The sequence below is a fragment of the Montipora capricornis genome, chromosome 6, assembly GCF_036669925.1.
Source record: "Montipora capricornis isolate CH-2021 chromosome 6, ASM3666992v2, whole genome shotgun sequence".
NCBI classification, from domain to species: Eukaryota; Metazoa; Cnidaria; class Anthozoa; order Scleractinia; family Acroporidae; genus Montipora; species Montipora capricornis.
This window is the reverse complement of record NC_090888.1, coordinates 51,878,985-51,901,484: the sequence shown is the minus strand read 5'-3', so window position 1 is coordinate 51,901,484 and position 22,500 is coordinate 51,878,985. Positions and strand designations below refer to the sequence as shown.

The following is a 22,500-nucleotide window of genomic DNA, read 5'->3' as shown; positions in this document are numbered from 1 at the left end:
TTGAACCACGTTTTGCGGGAAAATAAACAATAAACAAATTGGCTAACTCAATGTTGTGCCCCATTCAAACCCTTTGGGAATAAAGCGTTTTGTTCCAGGAATTTCTATATCATTGCTTATTTAGCTTTGGCCACCCTTACAGAAACACAGGAAATACACATTCCCCGAGACTGTCACTTAATGATATTGTAAATGGAGAGTTGGTATAGCAAGCTAAAGAATATACATGTCACCTGAGAAACTTCCCGCAAACCCTTGGAGTTATTTTCAAGGGCCAAAATATCACGACGGCTAGATCCTCAGTTATGGAAACAAACCGTCTTGCTAAGTCCCTGATTTCTATCAAGTGATTAACTAATCCTGGAACAGATGCTTACAAAACAAGGCAGAAATGTAAGGACTTGGACAGTATCTTAATACTACTGAAATCTCATGGTACTTTAACTATAATTGGCATGATATCTTGTGTCTGACTGCTACTGAGGTATCAATGATTGAATTGTTTTCAATAACTCATATAATCGAAGAAAGGAAAATAACATATCGACGTATCACAGTCCAAGTAAGTTTTTCACGTTTTCGACATCGTTTCTGAAAAAGAAAAACAAGGAAGAAAGAAACAAGTAGTAGGTTAAATGGAAATAACGAATTTCGTTCTGATTGACAAGTAAATAATATAACGATTATCTTAATTCATTCGTTTAACTGTTTGTGCTAGAGTTAATAGCAACAATTCCTATTCACTGTTACTTTGACATGTAGACTTGAAGACCTCAATAACTCACTTCACTTGACATAAGCAATCGACAATCACCAATCAGTTTCACAGTCTGTCCATCATAACACGGGCTCAAACAGCTAGCTATCTGCAGGAAGCTGAAGTAGCTGACTCGGTGAATGCAGACATTACTTAATTCAGGTATTAGCCAAAGCAGTTCGAGTAAAAATAACCACTCTGGCAACCGTTTATAAAGCCATTTCTCTGTGAAGAACGTACCTGTTCCTTTCGACAACTTCCTGATTAAAAACATGTACAAAGTACAGCGATTCAGTCATTAACGTTATATTACAATAGCACTTACCATTCTTTTCGTGTTTGAGCTGCCCAAACTCAAAGGTGACATCATCGCCAATTAGCACAAATGGCGCCCAGTATTTTATGGCCGAATAATGCTTTGTCTCCTGAAGAGATTTCATAGCATGGTGAAGAGCTGTACTTGCACTTTTCCTATCTGCCAAGTGTTGGTAAAAACTCTTCATGAACATGAAGGTCGCTTCGTCGTCGATTGCCCAGAGTGACACCAGTATAGACCGGGCACCAGCACACAGGAAAGCTCTGGCTATTCCCACAATACCCTCAGATTTTACCTCTCCCTGCCCACTATGACAGCAACTAAGCACAACCAGTCTTGCCTGAAGGCGAACTGCTTGAACATCGCTCAACGATAACATGTAATCTTCCTCTTCGGGGATCTTGGATGTGCGTTCGGGATTTGGGGCCAAAGCAATTTCTCCTGATCCGTCATCCCCATGTGCAGCAATGTGGATTAACGTAACTGACTTCATTCTTTTCAGCACCTCAGCTTTGGTTGCATTTTTTCCTGTAAGAGGCACGGTCTGCAGAAGTTCTCCAATTATATCCACCTCTTCCTTCGCACATGGCAGCTGTCCATACATGGGGTCACCAGTGCCGTAAGTGACTTCGCTCAAGCATGGATCGCCTACAAGCAGCGCTTCATTCTTACTTTTGAAGTCGTCAGGAACCATAGTGATCAATTTTAAAGCAGTCAGTGAGGGAATTGCACGGATCTTGACAGAGTCACTCAATGCAGAAAAAGGAGCCAGGCAAAAGTGTCCATCAGGAACAAACACTAAGTCATCACCCTGGATCAAGTCTGCAATAGGACTGATTAAGACCTCATACAAAGGCTGCAAAGAGTGCACAGAGAAGCTCAAGGACTGAACGGTTTGTTCAACAGCTTCCCTACTGCTCGAGAAGACACTGCATTGTCTGTCAAGCGAACGATTCTCACATCGCACATCGGTTCCCGCATTGATCTGTTTCAAAGTACTTTTCATCAGAGACTTAGCACTTCCATTTTCGATTTTCTTTTGTCTAAAATTTATCCCGATATCATCTCTTAGCAACCAGAAGCTGATCGTGTTCCCTTCAAGTGCTGTGAAAACAGTTTGTGAAGGTATATCTTTCATAACCAAAGAGATAGCTACCTTCATCATAGGTTTCTCATCAACGCTGTATTGCATCTTTAAAATGTCTGCCAAAGCCTGTGCTCGTCCTTGCTCAGCAGCATACAAAGCTTCATCAACCTCTTCATTCTTCAAGAGTGCTGTCCACAGAGCGGTGTACGCAAACCCCTTTGTGTCACGAAAGCTTATTTTCCATGCATCCTCTGACCAAAGAAGACGCCTTGCTTCATCAAAATAATAAACGCTTAGACGATAGTAATTAAGAGCTTTGCTCAAAGAGCCAAAAAACTCATGAACATGACCAATACAATAACATGCGTTTGCCAGCCCTATTGCGTCCTCTGTTTCCTTGCAAATACTAAGATGTTGATGGTGGTACTCTATGGCTTGCTTGAAATTACCAAGACTTCGATAGGCGTTGCCCAGATTGCCATAAGCTTTTCCTTCTCCGGCCCTGTCCCCTACCTCTTTTGCAATACTAAGACGTTGATGGTGGTACTCTATGGCTTGCTTGAAATTACCAAGACTTCGATAAGCGTTGCCGAGATTGCCATAGGTTGCTCCTTCTCCGGCCCTGTTCCCTACCTCTTTTGCAATACTAAGACATTGATGATGGTACTCTATGGCTTGCTTGAAATTACCAAGACTGTCATAAGCGTTGCCGAGATTGCAATAAGCTTTTCCTTCTCCGGCCCTGTCCCCTACCTCTTTTGCAATACTAAGACGTTGATGGTGGTACTCTATGGCTTGCTTGAAATTACCAAGACTGTCATAAGCGTTGCCGAGATTGCAATAAGCTTTTCCTTCTCCGCCCCTGTCCCCTACCTCTTTTGCAATACTAAGACGTTGATGGTGGTACTCTATGGCTTGCTTGAAATTACCAAGACTGTCATAAGCGTTGCCGAGATTGCCATAGGCTGCTCCTTCTCCGGCCCTGTCCCCTACCTCTTTTGCAATACTAAGATCTTGATGGTGGTACTCTATGGCTTGCTTGAAATTACCAAGACTGTCATAAGCGTTGCCGAGATTGCCATAAGCTTTTCCTTCTCCGGCCCTGTCCCCTACCTCTTTTGCAATACTAAGACGTTGATGGTGGTACTCTATGGCTTGCTTGAAATTACCAAGACTTTGATAAGCGTTGCCGAGATTGCAATAAGCTTTTCCTTCTCCGGCCCTGTCCCCTACCTCTTTTGCAATACTAAGACATTGATGATGGTACTCTATGGCTTGCTTGAAATTACCAAGACTGTCATAAGCGTTGCCGAGATTGCCATAGGTTGCTCCTTCTCCGGCCCTGTCCCCTACCTCTTTTGCAATACTAAGATCTTGATGGTAGTACTCTATGGCTTGCTTGAAATTACCAAGACTTTGATAAGCGTTGCCGAGATTGCAATAAGCTTTTCCTTCTCCGGCCCTGTCCCCTACCTCTTTTGCAATACTAAGATCTTGATGGTGGTACTCTATGGCTTGCTTGAAATTACCAAGACTTTGGTAAGCGTTGCCGAGATTGCAATAAGCTTTTCCTTCTCCGGCCCTGTCCCCTACCTCTTTTGCAATACTAAGACATTGATGGTGGTACTCTATGGCTTGCTTGAAATTACCAAGACTTCGATAAGCGTTGCCGAGATTGCCATAAGCTTTTCCTTCTCCGGCCCTGTCCCCTACCTCTTTTGCAATACTAAGACGTTGATGGTGGTACTCTATGGCTTGCTTGAAATTACCAAGACTTTGATAAGCGTTGCCGAGATTGCAATAAGCTTTTCCTTCTCCGGCCCTGTCCCCTACCTCTTTTGCAATACTAAGACATTGATGATGGTACTCTATGGCTTGCTTGAAATTACCAAGACTGTCATAAGCGTTGCCGAGATTGCCATAGGTTGCTCCTTCTCCGGCCCTGTCCCCTACCTCTTTTGCAATACTAAGATCTTGATGGTAGTACTCTATGGCTTGCTTGAAATTACCAAGACTTTGATAAGCGTTGCCGAGATTGCAATAAGCTTTTCCTTCTCCGGCCCTGTCCCCTACCTCTTTTGCAATACTAAGATCTTGATGGTGGTACTCTATGGCTTGCTTGAAATTACCAAGACTTTGATAAGCGTTGCCGAGATTGCAATAAGCTTTTCCTTCTCCGGCCCTGTCCCCTACCTCTTTTGCAATACTAAGACATTGATGGTGGTACTCTATGGCTTGCTTGAAATTACCAAGACTTCGATAAGCGTTGCCGAGATTGCCATAAGCTTTTCCTTCTCCGGCCCTGTCCCCTACCTCTTTTGCAATACTAAGACGTTGATGGTGGTACTGTATGGCTTGCTTGAAATTACCAAGACTTTGATAAGCATTGCCGAGATTGCCATAGGTTGCTCCTTCTCCGGCCCTGAAACCCACTTCCTTAAAAACGGCTAATGCTTCTGTGTAATTTGTTATGGCCTGATTAAAGTCAGCCGTGCCCTGATAGTATCTACCAAGATTGAAATAAGCCAAACCCTTGCCTTGTCTGTCTCCCTCCTTTCCTGCAACGCTAAGTTCTTGCATATGTTGCTTCAAAAGGTCCAACTTTTTATCCACCATTGTTGATAATCAAAACCAGGAAGTTTTTCTCAGAAAATCTGGGGTGCACCTGGAAGATAAATGAACGAAAACAAAATAGGTTTAATGCTCTGAGTACAGGATCCTAAACTGGCACAGCAAGATTAATTGAACAGTGAAGGAATAACTATCTTAAGCCAGTGTTTCGAAAAAAACATGCCTTTCCTCATCAGGGTTTCCCAAGGAATGATTTGGGCTAATGGAGACAGTTGTTACAGAATGAATACTTGGGCATTTAACAGACTAAAAGCGTTTTGTACAATAATAATCACGGAACATTAAAAGTAGAAATTCTATTACGTAAATGAGGGGAAAACAGCCTATAGTAAAGCGATGGCATCCCATTTCATCTTTCGTATCGAAAGCTAATTAAAAGTTCCTAAGATATGCTTCCCTGGCAGGAAATTTGCTGCCGGTATGTAGCTGACACCAAAAAAACAGGAGGGGATGCCATTAACAGTGTAATTTTCAATTTTCTGAAATTGACGTCAAACTCATAATTTTTTATTTCATGTCTAAATCTATCCAATGGCGGAATTGCTTGTTTTTTCGTCACAATTTTTTTCTCTGGATACCTGGTTACTCCATGTATTTTGATCCAGGGACTTTGAATGAGCTAATTGAACTGCTCACACATTTCCATTGAGAAAGGCTGCTCGTCAGGATAGAATTGGCCGTTTTTATACTAGATATGCATAATCCGGCCATTCAAATTATGCCTTTCCCTCTCTCTCTCCATAAGCCAAAATCATTCCTTGGAAAACCCTGATGAAGAAAGGCATTTTCTTTCAAAAATTTGGCTTAATATGGGTATTCCCTCACTGCTCAATTAATCTTGCTGTACCAGTTTAGCATCCTGTAATCAGGGCATTGAAACTATTGTGTTTTCGTATTTCTCGGCGTTGTTTAAAAAAGTAGGTACGCAATGCGTACATGTGAGTAGCCACTTAGACACCGTACTACCAATGGAGTGTTAGGTATGCTGTTCGTTTTCATTTGGGTTCTAACCATTTGCTACACCGTACTACCAATGGAGTCTTTGATAATCATTTATTATTTCCAAACTTGCTACCAATTGTTATTATAGCAATAAAATAAGCACTGGTATGATCTTAACAACGATTTTACTCTCAAGAGAGCGAGTTAGATCCTCTAACCAAAGGTCCCCTGAATTCTATTTCCTGTCTACATTTACTGGTCTAACACTTTCCTCAAGAATATTTATTCATTTTATTATTCAAATACAGGGTCAATCGAAAGCTGGGTAGAAAAAAGTAGGCAGGGAAAATCTAACCTTCCTCTTGTTCGGTTTCCGTGATCGCTTTCAATTAACTTTGAGATACCATGCAGTTCGTCTTAATACCTCCATTTTTAACAGATCGATGAAGGATGCACACGGTTATTCATTGTGCTTATTTTGGTTAGCCGAGTCCGGCTCTGTTTCTGTTTCTTATATACTGGTGTCCATTATTTTCTAAACCAATCCTGAAGACAATTGTAATAGCGGTGTCATGAGTGTATATAAGTGAGGATGAGACGAAAAAATGGGTTCGGGTCATGGCCGGGGACATTGTGTTGTGTTCTCGGGCAAGACACTTTACTCTCACGATGCCTCTCTCCACCCAGGTGTATAAATGAGTACCGGCAAATTTAATGCTGGGGGGTAACCCTGGCATCCTATCCAGGGGGGAGTAGAAATACACCCAGTCGCTTCATGCCATGGAACCCAGGATAAGCTCCGGCCTGATGGGCCTTCTGGCTCGTATACAGAGATATTACCAGTTCACCTTAAGGATACTCATTATTGTTTAACTTTTCACAGCGTAGCGCAAAGCTTTAAATAGATTTTTTGAAATGACATGACGGGATGTGATGGATGGGTAAGTGCTGTCCCGCTTCATCCTCAGTTCTTTCTCTGATCATAGTTTATCTAAACCATGCTATATCTTTTTCCCGTCCATGAAATATAGGCATATACGCGGACGGTCCTGGGGCCTATTTATTTCACGGTGTTGTGGAACAGCAGTATATTTTCCACGTCATGGATCACGCAATGTGTTTGAGCGAAAGCAAGAAAGGATTATGCAATAAGCATGTCACTCGACAAGGCCCAGAACCCACCGAAGGCCCAACTGTGAAAAGCTCCGGCAGTACAAACCAGGCAGCACTGACTATCATATGTGCATTGGCATTGCTGTCCTTCACATTCTTTAAGGTTTAATTTTCCTGTGCGATTTACTGTGCAAGTTTTTTTTTTGCACGTAGTCAAATAGTTGTTTTGTTTGTATGGACTTGATAATTTTAGGAATTAAAAAGTATACAACAGTTTTTTTTTCTCGAGTTTCTCCCTACCAAGTCCAAAAATTAACCAAGGCCAAAGTAATTAAGTAGCCCATAACCAGGAGTCTAGATCTGCAACTACAATACTGGGTCTATGAAACGGCATTCTTCGGTCATAGATCAAGGTATTTTTAGACGAGTTCTTAAAATAATAATAAGAAAAATGTGTTCTTTTCCGAATCAGAGAGTTTTTTTCTGCCGATCAGTGAGCTGCCTCGTTCGTTCGCTTCAGGCTCACTCATTGCAGCAGCAGTTAGCATCTACATCGATTGTAAAGTCTTTATATGCGCGAGATTTAAGCAGGTGAACTGACATGACATCGGAACATCGAATTATTCCATTAACCCTTTAACTCCCAATAGTGCCACTTATAGATTTTACTCTGTCTAACGCCAGACGATTTTACTCGTCAATGGGGAACCTCACGGGGCTGAAAGGGTTAAGTATGCTGTTCGTTTTCATTTGGGTTCTGACCATTTACTATACTAGCTCTCTAAGAACTTCATTGGCTTCCCATTGCCTATCGAATCAGGTTTAAGATTTGGGTACAGCGATTTGCCCACGGCATCTTGATCCGATTTGGAGAGGTAACAAAAATTGCGCCTGCCCACATGAATGGGCATCACACATGGCAGTGAAAGGGGAGCGCGGATTAACCCTTAACACCGGCTAAAACCAAACTGGAATGTTTGATTCAGTACAGTTTTAACCAATAGGAATCAAACATCAAGTGGTGGCTTGACAGTACTGAATCAGTCGACTGTTTCACACCTTCTCCGCCAATCGTAATTCTTGTGATGACAAGTTGTCTGGCTCAAATCAAACCACAACTGAAGCAGTTTTGTCCGAGCCAATGAAAAGCAACCACGTTCCAGGGTTGTCCTTATTAGGCGGTAACCGGTAAAATTTACCGCTTGTAAGAGCATTTATTACCGCCCGCAAATGCTCAGAAGTTGCTTATCAGTTGCAGAACGTCCAACATTAACCAAATGCTTTACCGGTTTGAAAAGGTCCCTTACCAGTTGTGCTGAAAACTAGGGAGAACCGTGTGTTCGTGCCAATTTTTTCACACATTATTTATTCTTTAATTTCTTTATGAACATAAAGCAATCTTTGACTCACCGTCAATGTTGAAACTGTTTGTGACCTTCAAGCAGACAATTTTCATACCGACTGCTAAATCACTGTTTAATTTATGGGAGCAAAAATGACTTGCAATACGGACTTGTTCCTTACCAGCCAAAACGCAGTCAAGGAATGCTGTTTTTTGAGAAATCCGCATTACTTATAATTTTTACACACGCGCACGGATAATTAAAAAAAAAACAGCAATTACATGTACTTACTTCGCCCGTTGTGGATGAATGTTGGCATTTGCAGACAGATCTGGTTTTGATCCCAATCAAACAAACACTTATTAAGCCCTTAATGTACGAGCTCTTGCGATGAATTGCACGCCCCTTAGAACCTTTGTAATAAGAAACATCGACTGCTTTTCTTGCCGTGTCTTAGTCATATTTGTTTTACATTCTGTAAATAATTATTTGCCTTGGAAGCCTTGCTTTAGCGGGGAACTAGAAAGGAAAAATAAAAGAACAAGGAGAGAAAAAGCTTTGAATCATTCTCTGGTAAATTCAATTATTGCGATTGTGAATTGAATTACATTGTAGACACGTGCCACCTTGCGCAATTTTTTTGTTTTTCTTGAAAAAATATTTTAATCACATTTTCTGAATGAAACTTGCACCTAGATTAAGAATAAATTTCGCTCTCTCTCTCTGAACTTTAACGAACAAGAAATCCTTTCCAACCTACAAGACATACACGGAGTGGTGGTCTGCGGGTTTTAGAGAATTATATTGACCACAAGCATGCTAATTCCGTTGTATGTGTCGAAAACACTGATGTATAAACTATCCGGAAACTAGCGCGTGCGTGTCAAGGTGGCTCAAACCAGCTTCAACCATTTTTGAGGGAATGTCTCATTAGACGGAAAAACTCTATAACGCTGTTTCATTTAACGGCAATGTTATGGTATCACATGAAACCCTGCCGATAATCGTTAAACAAGATGCACATGTTACTGTGACGTAATAAATTACCATGGCAACAGACGAACCACCTAAAAACGCCCTATATTTTGTGTTAAAGCACTTAGTATCTCAAAAACGAACTAAGGTGACCCCCATTTTTTATTGCTGAAGAGCGATTAGCAGGCTAAGATGAAACTCTTTGCAAAGTTAAAAAAGAATCTGGAGCAGATTCAGAACCACGTGGTTTTTGCGCAGTTTGTGTCAGATAGAGTGAATTCAGTAGAATGGCTGGTGCTGCAGTGCCTTAGTCGACTTACGCTTAAATTGAGCTGAGTAGAGTGGCTAGTGCTGCAGTGTCGCGGTGATTACCTCATGGATTAACGAACGAGGTATATCCAACAACACGACTGCGGCGGCACTGTGGCAGCAGTGTTTTTAGGGTCCATTTCTTGTGGCCAGGTTTTGACATTAAGTCTGTAATAGGTAGATTTCACAAAGAGATTTTCTGCTCAACCTAATTTAAGTGATTTAATTTAAAGCTTACATAAAGGGGGATACCTTTCTTTGTTTGTTTTGCAGGTATGTTCACAAAGTGAATTAAGGAAACTTGTTTGCGCAAAAATATGGAATGGAATGAATCTTGCTGGTATGCAAATTTTTAGGTCAGTTATTTTAATTACCGGATATGTCACTCTTAAACCAAGACAGTTAAATTTCAATGACACGTTCCCCTTGACCTACAGTAGTTCCAGTCAATTGACGTTGTATTGTGTCAGCAAACCTAGAGTCTCGAATTGTTTAGTGAATAAATCGAGATTAGCGTGTGTGGTTTCAATATACCTTGCCTCTGCTTTGGTGGTCAAAGGTCGACTTTTGTTGACAAACAGCATGTTGAAATTGGGCCTCAAAAAACCTTCGTTTCATTTACCCAAAAATTTTATTGAATTTAATTGCAGCGGAAACATTGCTTATTCCGGTGATTATAGTCTCGTTTGAGAAAGCCATGTACCAAGATGCTTTTTGACGGTCGAATTTCGCACAAATTTGGCACTGACCCCTTGCAAAATGAATTTCAAGCTTTCTGTTAAGTTCTGGAAATTTCTAAAATGTGACAGCTTTATTCCAGAGTCAAATGCCAGCTTTTATTCCAGAAATTGTTTTCCAGTTTTTGCAAGTTTTGGGTTCTTTCAAAAGCTGGAAATGGCTTGAATTTGATACATCTATCAGGTGCTGCCAGAAAATGACAGTTTCTTCCAGTCTTCATTTCTTGCAGGAAACTGGAAATAAACTAGCAATAGTCTACAGGTTGTTAACAATTTTAACATTTCTCAAATGAAACAAATTTTTAGTTTATTACAGTTTCTATTCTATAATTTCAACTCTTTTCAGATAAAAACTTAAAGAAATGTTTAGCATGCAGTTTCTTATTATGTATAAAATTTAAGAAGTAAGAAAATTCCATTGTAGAATCAGACATATGTAAACGCTATGTAAAGTTTATCATATAACTATGTTGAGCTATATAAAGGCTATTTACTGCTCCTTACTTGCTATGTAATCACTATGTAACTTGCTACATTACGTAGTTCAATCTGTGTAAAGCATATGCCATTACTATTGTAATACCATTTCAAGGTCACATAGCTCTTTGAAATAGCTTATGAATGTGAATGTAATATCTTTCGAGTTAATACATTTACTTAGCTTACGCAATGTCCTTTAAAGGCTCCAAACTTTGAACATAAAAGCACTCTGTACATGGAGAAATGAAAAAGAAAGCTTTTATTCCGATGTATTCAATAGGTTGTGAGAAAAACCAATCAACGGATTACCTTCTTTGATGCTCTCTGAGTCTCATAATCGGCCTTATTCCAAAAGGAACATGATGCATTACTCTCGAAAATTACACACTCCAAGTCAGCACTTAATCCTTTCAATGAACTCCAGTATCTTTCGAATCTTGCTCCGTAGAAAGATTGTCATCCTCCGCCATCTTGGATAACACGTGACAGACAGGATCGGGAACTAGTGCGTCCTTTTCGTTTTGGTCAGCAGTCAGCGGCATGGCGCTTATACATAGGGCGTCCATAGGGCGGTGAAACGGGCATTCCGCTCTTGGTCCAATGTGCGATGAGGAGAAGGACTGGCACGAGCGCCCGTACCCCGTCTGCGATGGCTGCGACAAATGACAACATCGACGTTGCAACACGGGAATTTCGAGACAGCAGTATAGAGATGCTGTTAAGACCGGATTAGAGGTGGTTTGGCGATGCCTATATTGCAGTGAGATCACTGATCCAATTGGGGAGACTAGCAGAATCGAGGAAGAGATGGATGCCTTTGACATTCCGCCATCTTTTGGTATGCTTGTTTTTTCACAATACTAAAACGACAATAGGTGATGGAATGTTCTTAAACAAAGACCTTTCCGTGAATGGAATCAGTCTGCGAGGAATCTGTGTGTTGAGACTAGAATTGCTGCTTGATGAAAAGCAGCTCATAGACGAGACGGTCAAATTTTCCTTCCTTTTTTTTTGGTCATGTTAGATGAACTGACTGCTGCACCTTGTCCAGCCCTCCCTAAGCCTGCGCATGTGGCTAGAGCTGCCAACCGACTCCGGCAGAAACTCAGACCCGAGCAACCGAAAGATCTGGACTTCGAACTGGTCGAGGAATGTCTCCCTCCCGGTTTCTTCCAAGCCGACCTGACAGTTAAGCAGAAAGGCATCTGATCTTCGCCAAACAGGAGCAGCTAAATACCCTGGCCAAGGCTAAATCCTGGTACATGGACGGAACTACAAGAAGGTATTAATCACTGTTAAGTCATAAATTAATAAAACTGAGAAAACATTATGCAGTCTATTGAGCATTAAAGTAAAGCTAAAGACAACGCAATATTCAGAATCGAACTGGGAAAACAGTTTCCAAGTATTATAGTAAGGAATCGAACTCGAAAACGTTATGCATATGCAGCTTCCAAGTATTAGTAAAACTATCTAAACCTCTTTCTACTAATCAATATCCTAGCATTTGTGTCCGATGAAAAACTGAAGTAGTATGGAAACAGGCGAGGCTATTCGACAGCTGGGAGAAGTACGAAAGGAAAGAGAAGACCGCCGCACAGTTGCTGAAAACGTGCTCACATCTCAACGGCCCCACTCGTGGAAACTGAAGAAGTCAGTAAAAATCACAACCAAGAAACGGCTCCTTTAGGAGCCACCAAGTTTGCAAAAGAATATGACCAGCAATAAACTATCAATAAAGAAAACTAATAAAATTTGAGGGGGGATTGGGGTGCACTGAAAGGTTCAATAACAAATATGGCGGTTCACATCAACAATCCCTCTAATGAAGTGTATTGCAAGTTATCTAATTGACAATTATTTTCAACGAAAAAGGTGTTTTTGGACGTTGGCGAACCGACTTCATACGGTAACGAAACGACCGGTATTCTGACCAAGCCGTGTTCCGCTGCTTCCTTTAGGAGTACTCCACATTACTCCACTCTAAATTTTACATATGTTTAAGATCGATAGCTTTTACATAACATAGTAAAAAACCAGGTGGATATATTTGGATATAGCAGCGTTTCAGAACTTCAAACTTGCTCACTTAAAATCGCTCGCGACGAATCGGACTCCCCACCGCAGTCAATTTTACCAACAATATTTTAAAACTATTTGCAAGATTTCACCCGCTTGGGAAAATCAACAAACAACAAATACGGTTTAATCAGGGCGCTTGTAATTCCATCTTGATAATTTAAATAAAATACGAGCAAGGCCTGCTGTTAATACTCTGTCCGAAAAAGTTTGCAAAGACATGGCTTTGCATGAAAACACCACAGAAAAGATACAAGAACTTACGAAAATGTGAAATGCTTTGGAATGTCTTCAAAGATAACAGTCCACTGCAGTCAATAACAGATCAACGTGTTACCAACTTAAACCAAGTACTTAATTACTTTAAAGCCTGGAAACAAACATTCCACAGAAGGACAGATGTGTAAGAACACTTCATAACATGGCAAACAATGTTTGATCTCGAGGTAATATATAGACTAAACTTAAAATGGATCACAGCAAAACAATGCAAAACTGATAAGTTATTGTAAATACCATGTCCTTGCCCCCTTAGGTATGACTATGCAAAAAAGCCATACTATTCCACGGCAACTCCTTCATATTTTGTACCATCTGAGGACAGAGCAATGATTCCTGTTCCTTGTAGAATATCCTCCCCTGAAGAAAAGCAATTTGTAGCCTATCACTACTGCTACGTTTTAAGACTCCCCATCCTCTCCCAAACCCCATATTGTTTTCTTTGCCTTTGTGCAGTTTGGCCCCAACAAATAAGCTAACCTGTGGCTGATCAATATGATCACATTTTGTTCCACTGTGTGAAACATAAATAAAATAATTAAGAGCATGAGCCCTGGAACATACCTTAAGAAATAACAATGACTGTATTTATTGTTAGGCTTGACTAGCAACACCACACAGAGAACTTAAAATATATAGCATAACTATTTCACACTCAAGGATTACAGGCATCTATTTTTGGGGGTCTGAGGGCTTATTTAAAGAAAAGAAAAAAAAATGCGTCCGATCTAGCCCTTTTACTCAATCAAATAGTACATATCAATACAGTAACTCTCTGTTTCATATTGTTTTCAAGGTGTCAGTAAAAGGCCTTAAAGGACTTCTACATCTGCATCTAGTGAGTACATATTCCAGCACTCGGCAAGGTCCCTTTTTGACTTGTGGCTGTTTCTGCTTAGGTGGCCTCATACACCAAGCGCCTTTTTGGAGATATCACCGCCAAGCCGGCCACATCTGCTGAATAATTTTTATGGTCAAATACTTGTCAATCCCTCCTACGTGATTCAGTTTTTCATACATGTACTATCTGGCTGTTTCTGTGATTAAAGTTTTTAGTTTCACACAGAATTTGTTTCATTTGTTAGCCTTATTTTGGGGTTGAGAGTTTGCTTTGTAAATTTCTCCCCCTCATTCTACAGACTAACCCTAACTTTTGTGTATGATGTTTCCTCAACTCAGCCACCATTCACACACAATATTCCCCTCAAACTACCTGCTAATTAGTGAAGGTTTTAGTTAGTGGAGAGAAACCCCTCCTTGTAAGAAGGATTCTTCTATCAACACCAATTAGAAAGCTACAAAGGTTGCTAGGTTTACTGATGATTCATGTATTACTATTAAATAACCAATCTTAATTTCACTTGGACAGTTCATCTTTAATTTAATATGGCTCCTTCGTGGGGCACCAGACACAAATGGTAACATAATTATTGTTTAACTACTGTTTGCAAGACGTTATGTTTTGGTGTGATATTGTTTCTTGTCGCCTGTTTCCATTATTTTATGTTATCTGTATTTCGTACACGAAGTAGATGTTTTTGCCATACATTCCGACTCCCCTCAGAGGGTTCTTGATTCAAATGCTTAACCACTCTGCAAAATTCCAGTCTTATTGATTGAGTTATAGAGACTATAATCCAAAAAAATACATTTATCACTCTTTTGTAAAGGTCATTCAAAAAATGAGGGCGCTAGCATTTATGACTCTGTAATATCTTGTCTCATACTTCCAGTACAAATTAGAAGATTGTAGGACTTATTTTCAGATAATTAATAGTAAGAGGTAACAATATTTAGCTCTATTTTCTATTTCGTTTTGAAAAGACAGAGAACGAATCGAACACCTTACGTGGATCTGTGATCAACTCTGCACAGTCTTCAGGTAAGAAAAAATAATTGGAAATGTGACAGCCAAAGCTTATTTGAAAGAAAGCTTGTCGTCTATTTTGTGCTTCATTATTCAAGGAAAAGGTTCTTCATGGAAACGGTTTGATCCTGAAATTTTAGTTTGTTGTAATATTGCGCATATTTGACACGACTGAGTTTTTTCTCTTCACGCACGAAATGAAATAGGAAGGGGTTTTTGCCTCTAATAGCAAATATGTTGTTTCAAAAAACTGTTCGCTGGAAAAGGTAGCCTTTATGAATTCATCATGTTTTATAATATGCAAGCTTACCTGCATAGTTTTTATGGCAATAGTAAAGCATTTTCGTGTCAAAATGAGGTTAGCGTCTTTCTGTTGTGCTAACTTAATTAAATATAAATATACATTCTACCTCGTGAGTTTGTTATTCTCGTTAACCAGCAATGGCATCGAAAGGCATTGCAACACAAACGGCGTTTTAGTGCATCTCATGTTGTTTGTTTCAATTAAATGTCTCGCTGTAAAAGGATTCTGTGATATTTTCTGCCTTTGTTAATTATATCATGTTGTGTATTGAATTTTCGAGCTTAAGGTTGAGATGTGATATGGGAGGATATTTTTAGTGTTGCTTTGTATGCAGGACAGGTTCACGAAAATAAACAGGTCTGTTGGAAGCGTGCTTGAGTTTCAACAAAATGAGCTCCAAAATCAGCAAAAAATTGTGGAGGGTTGTTCAATACTCACAAATAGACTCCGTTGGTGTTAGTACTGATAAGAAGAGTCTCCATTGGTACGATTGGCACCACTAGAAACTAATGTCGTTCCAATGGTTCTACTGGTGAACATGCATCTCATTAAGGGCACTTTGATCATTTTGTCATGTGGTGTGGCTGGGTACAGGGCAATTCCAATGGACCATTGGCACCAATGGTACGATTGGTATCTCTACAAAATGATGTCATTCCAATGGTTCTACTGGTGAACATGCATCTCATTAAAGTGGTACTATGATCAAATTTTTACCCCTTGATATTTTGAGTGTATCACATAGAATTCCATGAAAGAACAAAAAACGCCATTTACCGTTTGCAAATATCCTCATTAGTTCCGGAGATATTTAAGTTTCAAAAATGGGTAAAATATGCAAATGAGATGACTAATGACGTCATACACGCAACCCAATATTATATTGAGTATATAAATAGAGCTACCTTGGCCAATTTGCAGTGCAGACCATTGAAACTTAGTAGTCTAATAGTTCTACAGGAAACACACCTATGGCTATAAAAAATTATGTTCCCATGGCAACTCACTCTTTTCCAGTCCCCACCCACTTGATTTCAATATGTTAGTGATTTTCAGCTTGAAAAATGTTAAACAAGGCCACAACGTCGTGCTAACATATTTATATGCTTGCTCGATCATGCATATGAAGTGCTGTTAGCAAATATCAAAATGGAACGCCATAAGTGGCCAGAAAAGCTCATAATATGTGGGAGGTCTGGAACCCAGTATGATGCCATGGTAACAGAACTGTTAAGCTCATATTGTGGAGAACATTTAGCAGAATCTTACTGCAAAAAATCGAAAATTTCTGATACAAATTGGCTGAGATATCTCTTTTCATCATATTTGAACAAAATTTGATTGAGTGTATGACGTCATCACTTGGCTAATTTGCATATTGTAAAAACTCGAATATCTCTGGAACGAAAAGAAATATTTGAAAAAAGTAAACAGCATTTTTCTCCTCACGCAGACTACTTGTTTATGTTTCAAAATGGCTTCGATAGGAAAGATGCGATTTTCGTCATAGTACTTAGTACTAGTACTTAGTACTTAGTTCAGTTTGTCTTGTGGTGTGGCTGGGTACAGGGCAATTCTGATGGACCATTGGTACCAATAGTATGATTGGTACCACTAGAAAATGATGTCATTCCAATGGTTCTACTGGTGAACATGCATCTCATTGAGGGGTTCATTTTGTCATGTGGTGTGGCTGGGTGTAAAAGCGAACTTGTTTTTTGTGGTTGGCTATAGAACGAGGAATATTCATAATAATTATTGCGTACATGCTTTTTCTTTGTTGTAAAAGCAAACTTGTTTTGCTTGGTTACCTTACAGAACGAGGAATATTCATGATAATTATTGCGTGCTTTTACTTGGTGTAAAGGCCAACTTGTTTTGCGTGCTTGGCTTATTAAGAACGAGGTACATTCACAATAATTATAGCGCGCTTTTACTTGGTGTAACAGCGAACTTGTTTTGCCTGGTTGGCTTTAGAACGAGGAATATTCATAATAATTATTGCGTACATGCTTTTTCGTTGTTGTAAAAGCGAACTTGTTTTGCGTGGTTGGCTTACAGAACGAGGAATATTCATAATAATTATAGCGCGCTTTTACTTGGTGTAAATTGTTTTGTGTGCTTGGCTTATAATATTCATAATAATTACAGCGCGCTATTACTTGGTGTAAAAGCGAACTTGTTTTGCGTGGTTGGCTTTAGAACGAGGAATATTCATAATCATTATTGCGTACATGCTTTTTCTTTGCTGTAAAAGCCAACTTGTTTTGCGTGGTTGGCTTACAGAACGAGGAATATTCATGATAATTATTGCGTGCTTTTACTTGGTGTAAAAGCGAACTTGTTTTTTGTGGTTGGCTTTAGAACGAGGAATATTCATAATAATGATTGCGTATATGCTTTTTCTTTGTTGTAAAAGCGAACTTGTTTTGCGTGGTTATCTTACAGAACGAGGAATATTCATAATAATCATAGCGCGCTATTACTTGGTGTAAAAGCGAACTTGTGTTGCGTGCTGGCTTATAGAACGAGGAATATTCATAATAATTATTGCGTGCATTTACTTGGTGTAAAGGCCAACTTGTTTTGCGTGCTTGGCTTATAGGACGAGGTACATTCACAATAATTACAGCGCGCTTTTACTTGGTGTAAAAGCGGACTTGTTTTGTGTGCTTGGCTTATAATATTCATAATAATTATAGCGCGCTATTACGTGGTGTGAAAGCGAACTTGTTTTGCGTGGTTGGCTTATAGTACCAGGAATATTCATCATAATTATTGCGTGCTTTACTTGGTGTAACAGGGAACTTGTTTTGCGTGGTTGGCTTATAGAACGAGGAATATTCATAATAATTATAGCGTGCTTTTACTTGGTGTAAAAGGGAACTTGTTGTTTGTGGTTGGCTTTAGAACGAGGAATATTCATCATAATTATTGCGTGCTTTTACTTGGTGTAACAGGGAACTTGTTTTGCGTGGTTGGCTTTAGAACGAGGAATATTCATCATAATTATAGCGCGCTATTACTTGGTGTAAAAGCGAACTTGTTTTGCATGGTTGGCTTACAGAACGAGGAATATTCATGATAATTATTGCGTGCTTTTACTTGGTGTAACAGCGAACTTGTTTCGCCTGGTTGGCTTTAGAATGAGGAATATTCATAATAATTATTGCGTACATGCTTTTTCTTTGTTGTAAAAGCCAACTTGTTTTGCGTGGTTGGCTTACAGAACGAGGAATATTCATGATAATTATTGCGTGCATTTACTTGGTGTAAAGGCCAACTTGTTTTGCGTGCTTGGCTTTAGAACGAGGAATATTCATAGTAATTATAGCGCGCTATTACTTGGTGTAAAAGCGAACTTGTTTTGCGTGCTTGGCTAATAGAACAAGGAATATTCATCGTAATTACTGCGTGCTTTTACTTGGTGTAACAGCGAACTTGTTTTGTGTGGTTGGCTTATTAAACGAGGAATATTCATAATAATTATTGCGTGCTTTTACTTGGTGTAAAAGCGAACTTCTTTTGCGTGGTAAGCTTATAGAACGAGGAATATATACTGGGTTGCCGTATGGCAATCCCAGTCGGAAAGTGTTTGGCATTTGTTCAGTGTTTTTTTTTTCTTCCGTGTCGGTAAAAGTCTTGCCTGTCACTTCCTTGGTAAGTGGTGGTGTGCATAGAGCCTTCTGCGCGTATTTTCTTAGGATCGAGAGGGTAGTGGAACTGCGTAGATTTCTCTGGTGGCAGGCTAAGTTAATGATTCTACTGTGTCCAATGGCGTCGAAAGTGATGTAACGCGAATGGCGTTTTAGTGGATCCTTAAACAAAATATACCGTTATGGAGCTCAATAATGGAAAGTCAGTTGGATAAACTAGGCAGGCGGTGAAAAACCAACACCTGGAATCTCAAAAGCGAAGAGTAATGGACCTCGACAACAATCTATCGCCCGTCGAGTCGAAATCAAAGTGAGCTGTATTTCTTAAAATAATATTTACCAACTGTGCTGTTATGTAGAACACTGAAATCAAATGGAAAATTCTCTGGTAATCAACGAACGAATCGAACACCTTACGTGGATCTGTGATCAACTCTGCACAATCTTCAGGTAAAAAAAATAATAATTGGAAATGTGACAGCCAAGGATTATTTGAAAGAAAGCTTGTCGTCTATTTTGTGCTTCATTATTTAAGGAAAAGCTTTTTCCTCTGAAATTTAGTTTGTTGCAATATTGCGCATATGTGAAACGACTGAGTTTCTTCTCTTCACGCACGTAATGAAATAGGAAGGGGTTTTTGCCTCTAATAGCAAATATGTTGTTTGTTTCAAAAATTGTTCGCTGGAAAAGGTGGCCTTTATGAATTCATCATGTTTTATGATATGCGAGCGTAACTGGATAGTTTTTATGGCAATAGTAAAGCATTATCTTGTCAAAATGAGGTTAGCGTCTTTCTGGTGTGTTAAGTTAATTAAATCGTGAGTTTGTATTTGCCGTCTGCCGCGTAACCTTGATTTCCACTCTCAAAATTATCTCCAGAACCTACTTTTTGCGTAGAATAAGCTTTTAGAATGATGTTCTTGTTTTGCATAAAGCAAGCTAACAAAATCTGTACCTTGCTGAGTTCGCATTTGTTAGCGTTAAATATATTTTCTGCTGGTATGCGGTTTTTACAGTTCATTAGCAGGACACGCCGCTGGGGCGTGTCCCGTGGGTATTTCTGATTGGTGGGGTTTCAGTATTTAAAGTCTGTGCAGTGTGAGTTTAATAGTCCTCTCACTTTCGCTTTCCATGCTCACATTGAAGTTTGTAGCCTGAACAATGGATAATAAGTCGGCTCAATTGGATGCAGAAGTTTTAACCTCTCCGGCGCCCGAAGTTGCGGAAAACTCGTGATCACAGCAGGATCAATCAAATCCACCTTTGGTCGAGCAAGTGTTCTCTCTATTCAAAACCTACCTGGCATCCCAACTCGAGGATCCGCAAGCTAGTGGCAGAAGGGACACAATTCATAATGAAGCGGCAGAAATTAATAAAGCTCACAGACAGAAGCAAAGACGGGTGGCTGGTTGTGCAGGAATACGAGTCGGATGAGCTTGCTTCCAATTCCAAGGATGAGAAGAAAATTCGGAAGGCTAAATATTCGGCTGAAAAGAAAAGAAAAGAATCCAAGGCTAGTTTGGGCAATACTTCTAAAAAGTTTAAATCTACTAGCGATGTTCACCTTTTTCGCGGTAAGACCTTTCATTTCTTTGTGATATCTCACGTTGGGTTGGATTGCCTGAGCATCCAACCATCATTTCTTTGGTGTTGTATTTCTAAAGCATTTAAGGTGAAAATAATTTACGTTCGTTTAAGCGCAGCGAATTAGAACGTAACAGTATTTTCGGTCCGATGCTTCTGTTCGATGAGGGGTATATTGTTTTGGTCTCCCATCCAAACACTAACCCTGCAGGACAGGCATTAACTTCAGTGAACTTTGGTATTACAAAGCTGTCAGATGTTCAGAGGGCACGCTTAAACTTGTGGTGAAAAGAAGTTGTAAGGGAACTTGAAAATTATCAACATGTCAGCCCAGAAGACAATGTTTCTCGCTTCTCTTTTATTTGTTATTCTTCAGAGACTGGAATGTTGTAGTTCAATACCACACAATTCAGTGCCTTCTGATTTTCTGTAACACGTACCACAGGCAACCCAGTGTATGCTTCACGGAAGCATCTCGTGATAATAATTGTTGCGTGCTTTTACTTGGTGTAAAAGCGAACTTGTTTTTTGTGGTTGGCTTGTAGAACGAGGAATAATCATTATAATTATTACGTGCCTTTACTTTGTGAAAGCGAACTTTTTTTTCACCAATAGAACCATTGGAATGACATAATTTTCTATTAGTACCAATCGTATCATTGGTACCAATGGACCATCGGAATTGCCCTGTACCCAGCTAGATCACATGAGAAAATAGTTTCACCAGTAGAACCATTGCAATGACATCATTTTCTACCGATGGACCATCGGAATTGCCTTGTACCTAGCCAGACCACATGAGAAAATAATTTCACCAGTAGAACCATTGGAATGACATCATTTTCTATTGGTACCAATGGTACGATTGGTACCAATAGACCATCATAATTGGGAAAATAGTGAAAGTCCCCTTAATGAAATGCATATTCACCGACAGAACCATTGGAATGACATTCTTTTCTATTGGTACCAATCCTACCATTGGTACCAATGGACTATCGGAATTGACGAATCGTATCCGTTTGTGTATATTGGACAAAACTAAATTGTGATGCCGATGAACAATAAAGTAGCTGCTATTTCCAAAATGATGGAATTACCTGGTGATACATAACCTTGTCTTGGAGAGTAAATTTTTGACTCAGCAGAAACAATGATCAACCCCGGGGTCAACCTCAAGAGTTTGGGCGATTGTGATCTTTGTTTTTGACTTTGCTCATTTATTGTCAAACTCTATAACACTTGACAGAAAAAGAAACTTACGAAAACCCAGTACCTTGCCATCATTTGACACAAAATTAATCACGCCCGCCCGCTGAATTCCGGCGATGTCACTTTCGATTTTGCGATTAATTTGTGCAACCAAAAGTACAATAACAAAATTGAACGTAGCAAAAATCTCCCAAAAATGTTTGTCCCTGATCGTAACTTTTTATATTCTATGTTCACGGTTCAAAGTTGATGTTGTTTTCATGTCGTAAATATGTTATTCTCGAACGACCGTCCAGGAAACTTCCTTCTGCTCTTTCTAAAAACTGTGTATCAATTTACTTTTGCATCAATATTTGTTTTTGCATAAAGCAAGCTAACAAAATCTGTACCTTGCTGAGTTCGCATTGGTTAGCGATAATAGTATTTTCGGTCCAATGCTCCTGTTTTACGAAGGGGTATATGTTTGAGGTCACACATTCAGATACTAACCCCGCCGGACAGGGTATAACTTTAGTAAACTTCAGTATTACAAAGCTGTCAGATGCTCAGAGGGCACGCTTAAACTTGAGGTGAAAGAAGATGTGAGGGAGCTTGAAAATTATCAACATGTCAGCCCAGAAGCCAATGTTTCTCACTTCCCATTTATTTTCTTCAATCTTTCTGGGTTCAGTACTTTGCTAGTAACCACATGTCTTCTCAGGCTACTTACCCAAGACTCATGGCACTACAATGATAGACAATACCAAATCAATATCGTGCACTGCTAGAGCTACATATTATGCAAGGACAACTTGAATCTCCTGGAAGACAACACACAGCTCAGTTGACA

At 39.6% G+C, this 22,500-nt stretch overlaps 1 protein-coding gene across 4 annotated transcripts in view; it reads right to left on the bottom strand.

Annotated features, from left to right (window-relative positions):
* Positions 1–22,500, bottom strand: part of LOC138052446 (tetratricopeptide repeat protein 28-like) — a 39,971-nt gene that overhangs the window by 240 nt on the left and 17,231 nt on the right. For 2 of the 4 annotated variants that reach the window (XM_068898940.1, XM_068898939.1), the window contains exons 3-5: positions 13,286–13,408; positions 1,083–4,825; positions 1–591 (exon numbers count right to left, since the gene is read on the bottom strand). The exon at positions 1–591 is cut by the window's left edge and continues 240 nt beyond it. In XM_068898940.1, the coding sequence (XP_068755041.1) occupies positions 572–591; positions 1,083–4,776 (3,714 nt within the window). In that variant the 5' untranslated portion in view covers positions 4,777–4,825; positions 13,286–13,408 and the 3' untranslated portion in view covers positions 1–571. Of the gene's footprint in view, positions 592–1,082; positions 4,826–8,480; positions 8,709–10,999; positions 11,963–13,285; positions 13,409–22,500 lie in introns of those variants that run through there. The other 2 variants (XM_068898941.1, XM_068898942.1) reach the window with 2 other exon arrangements.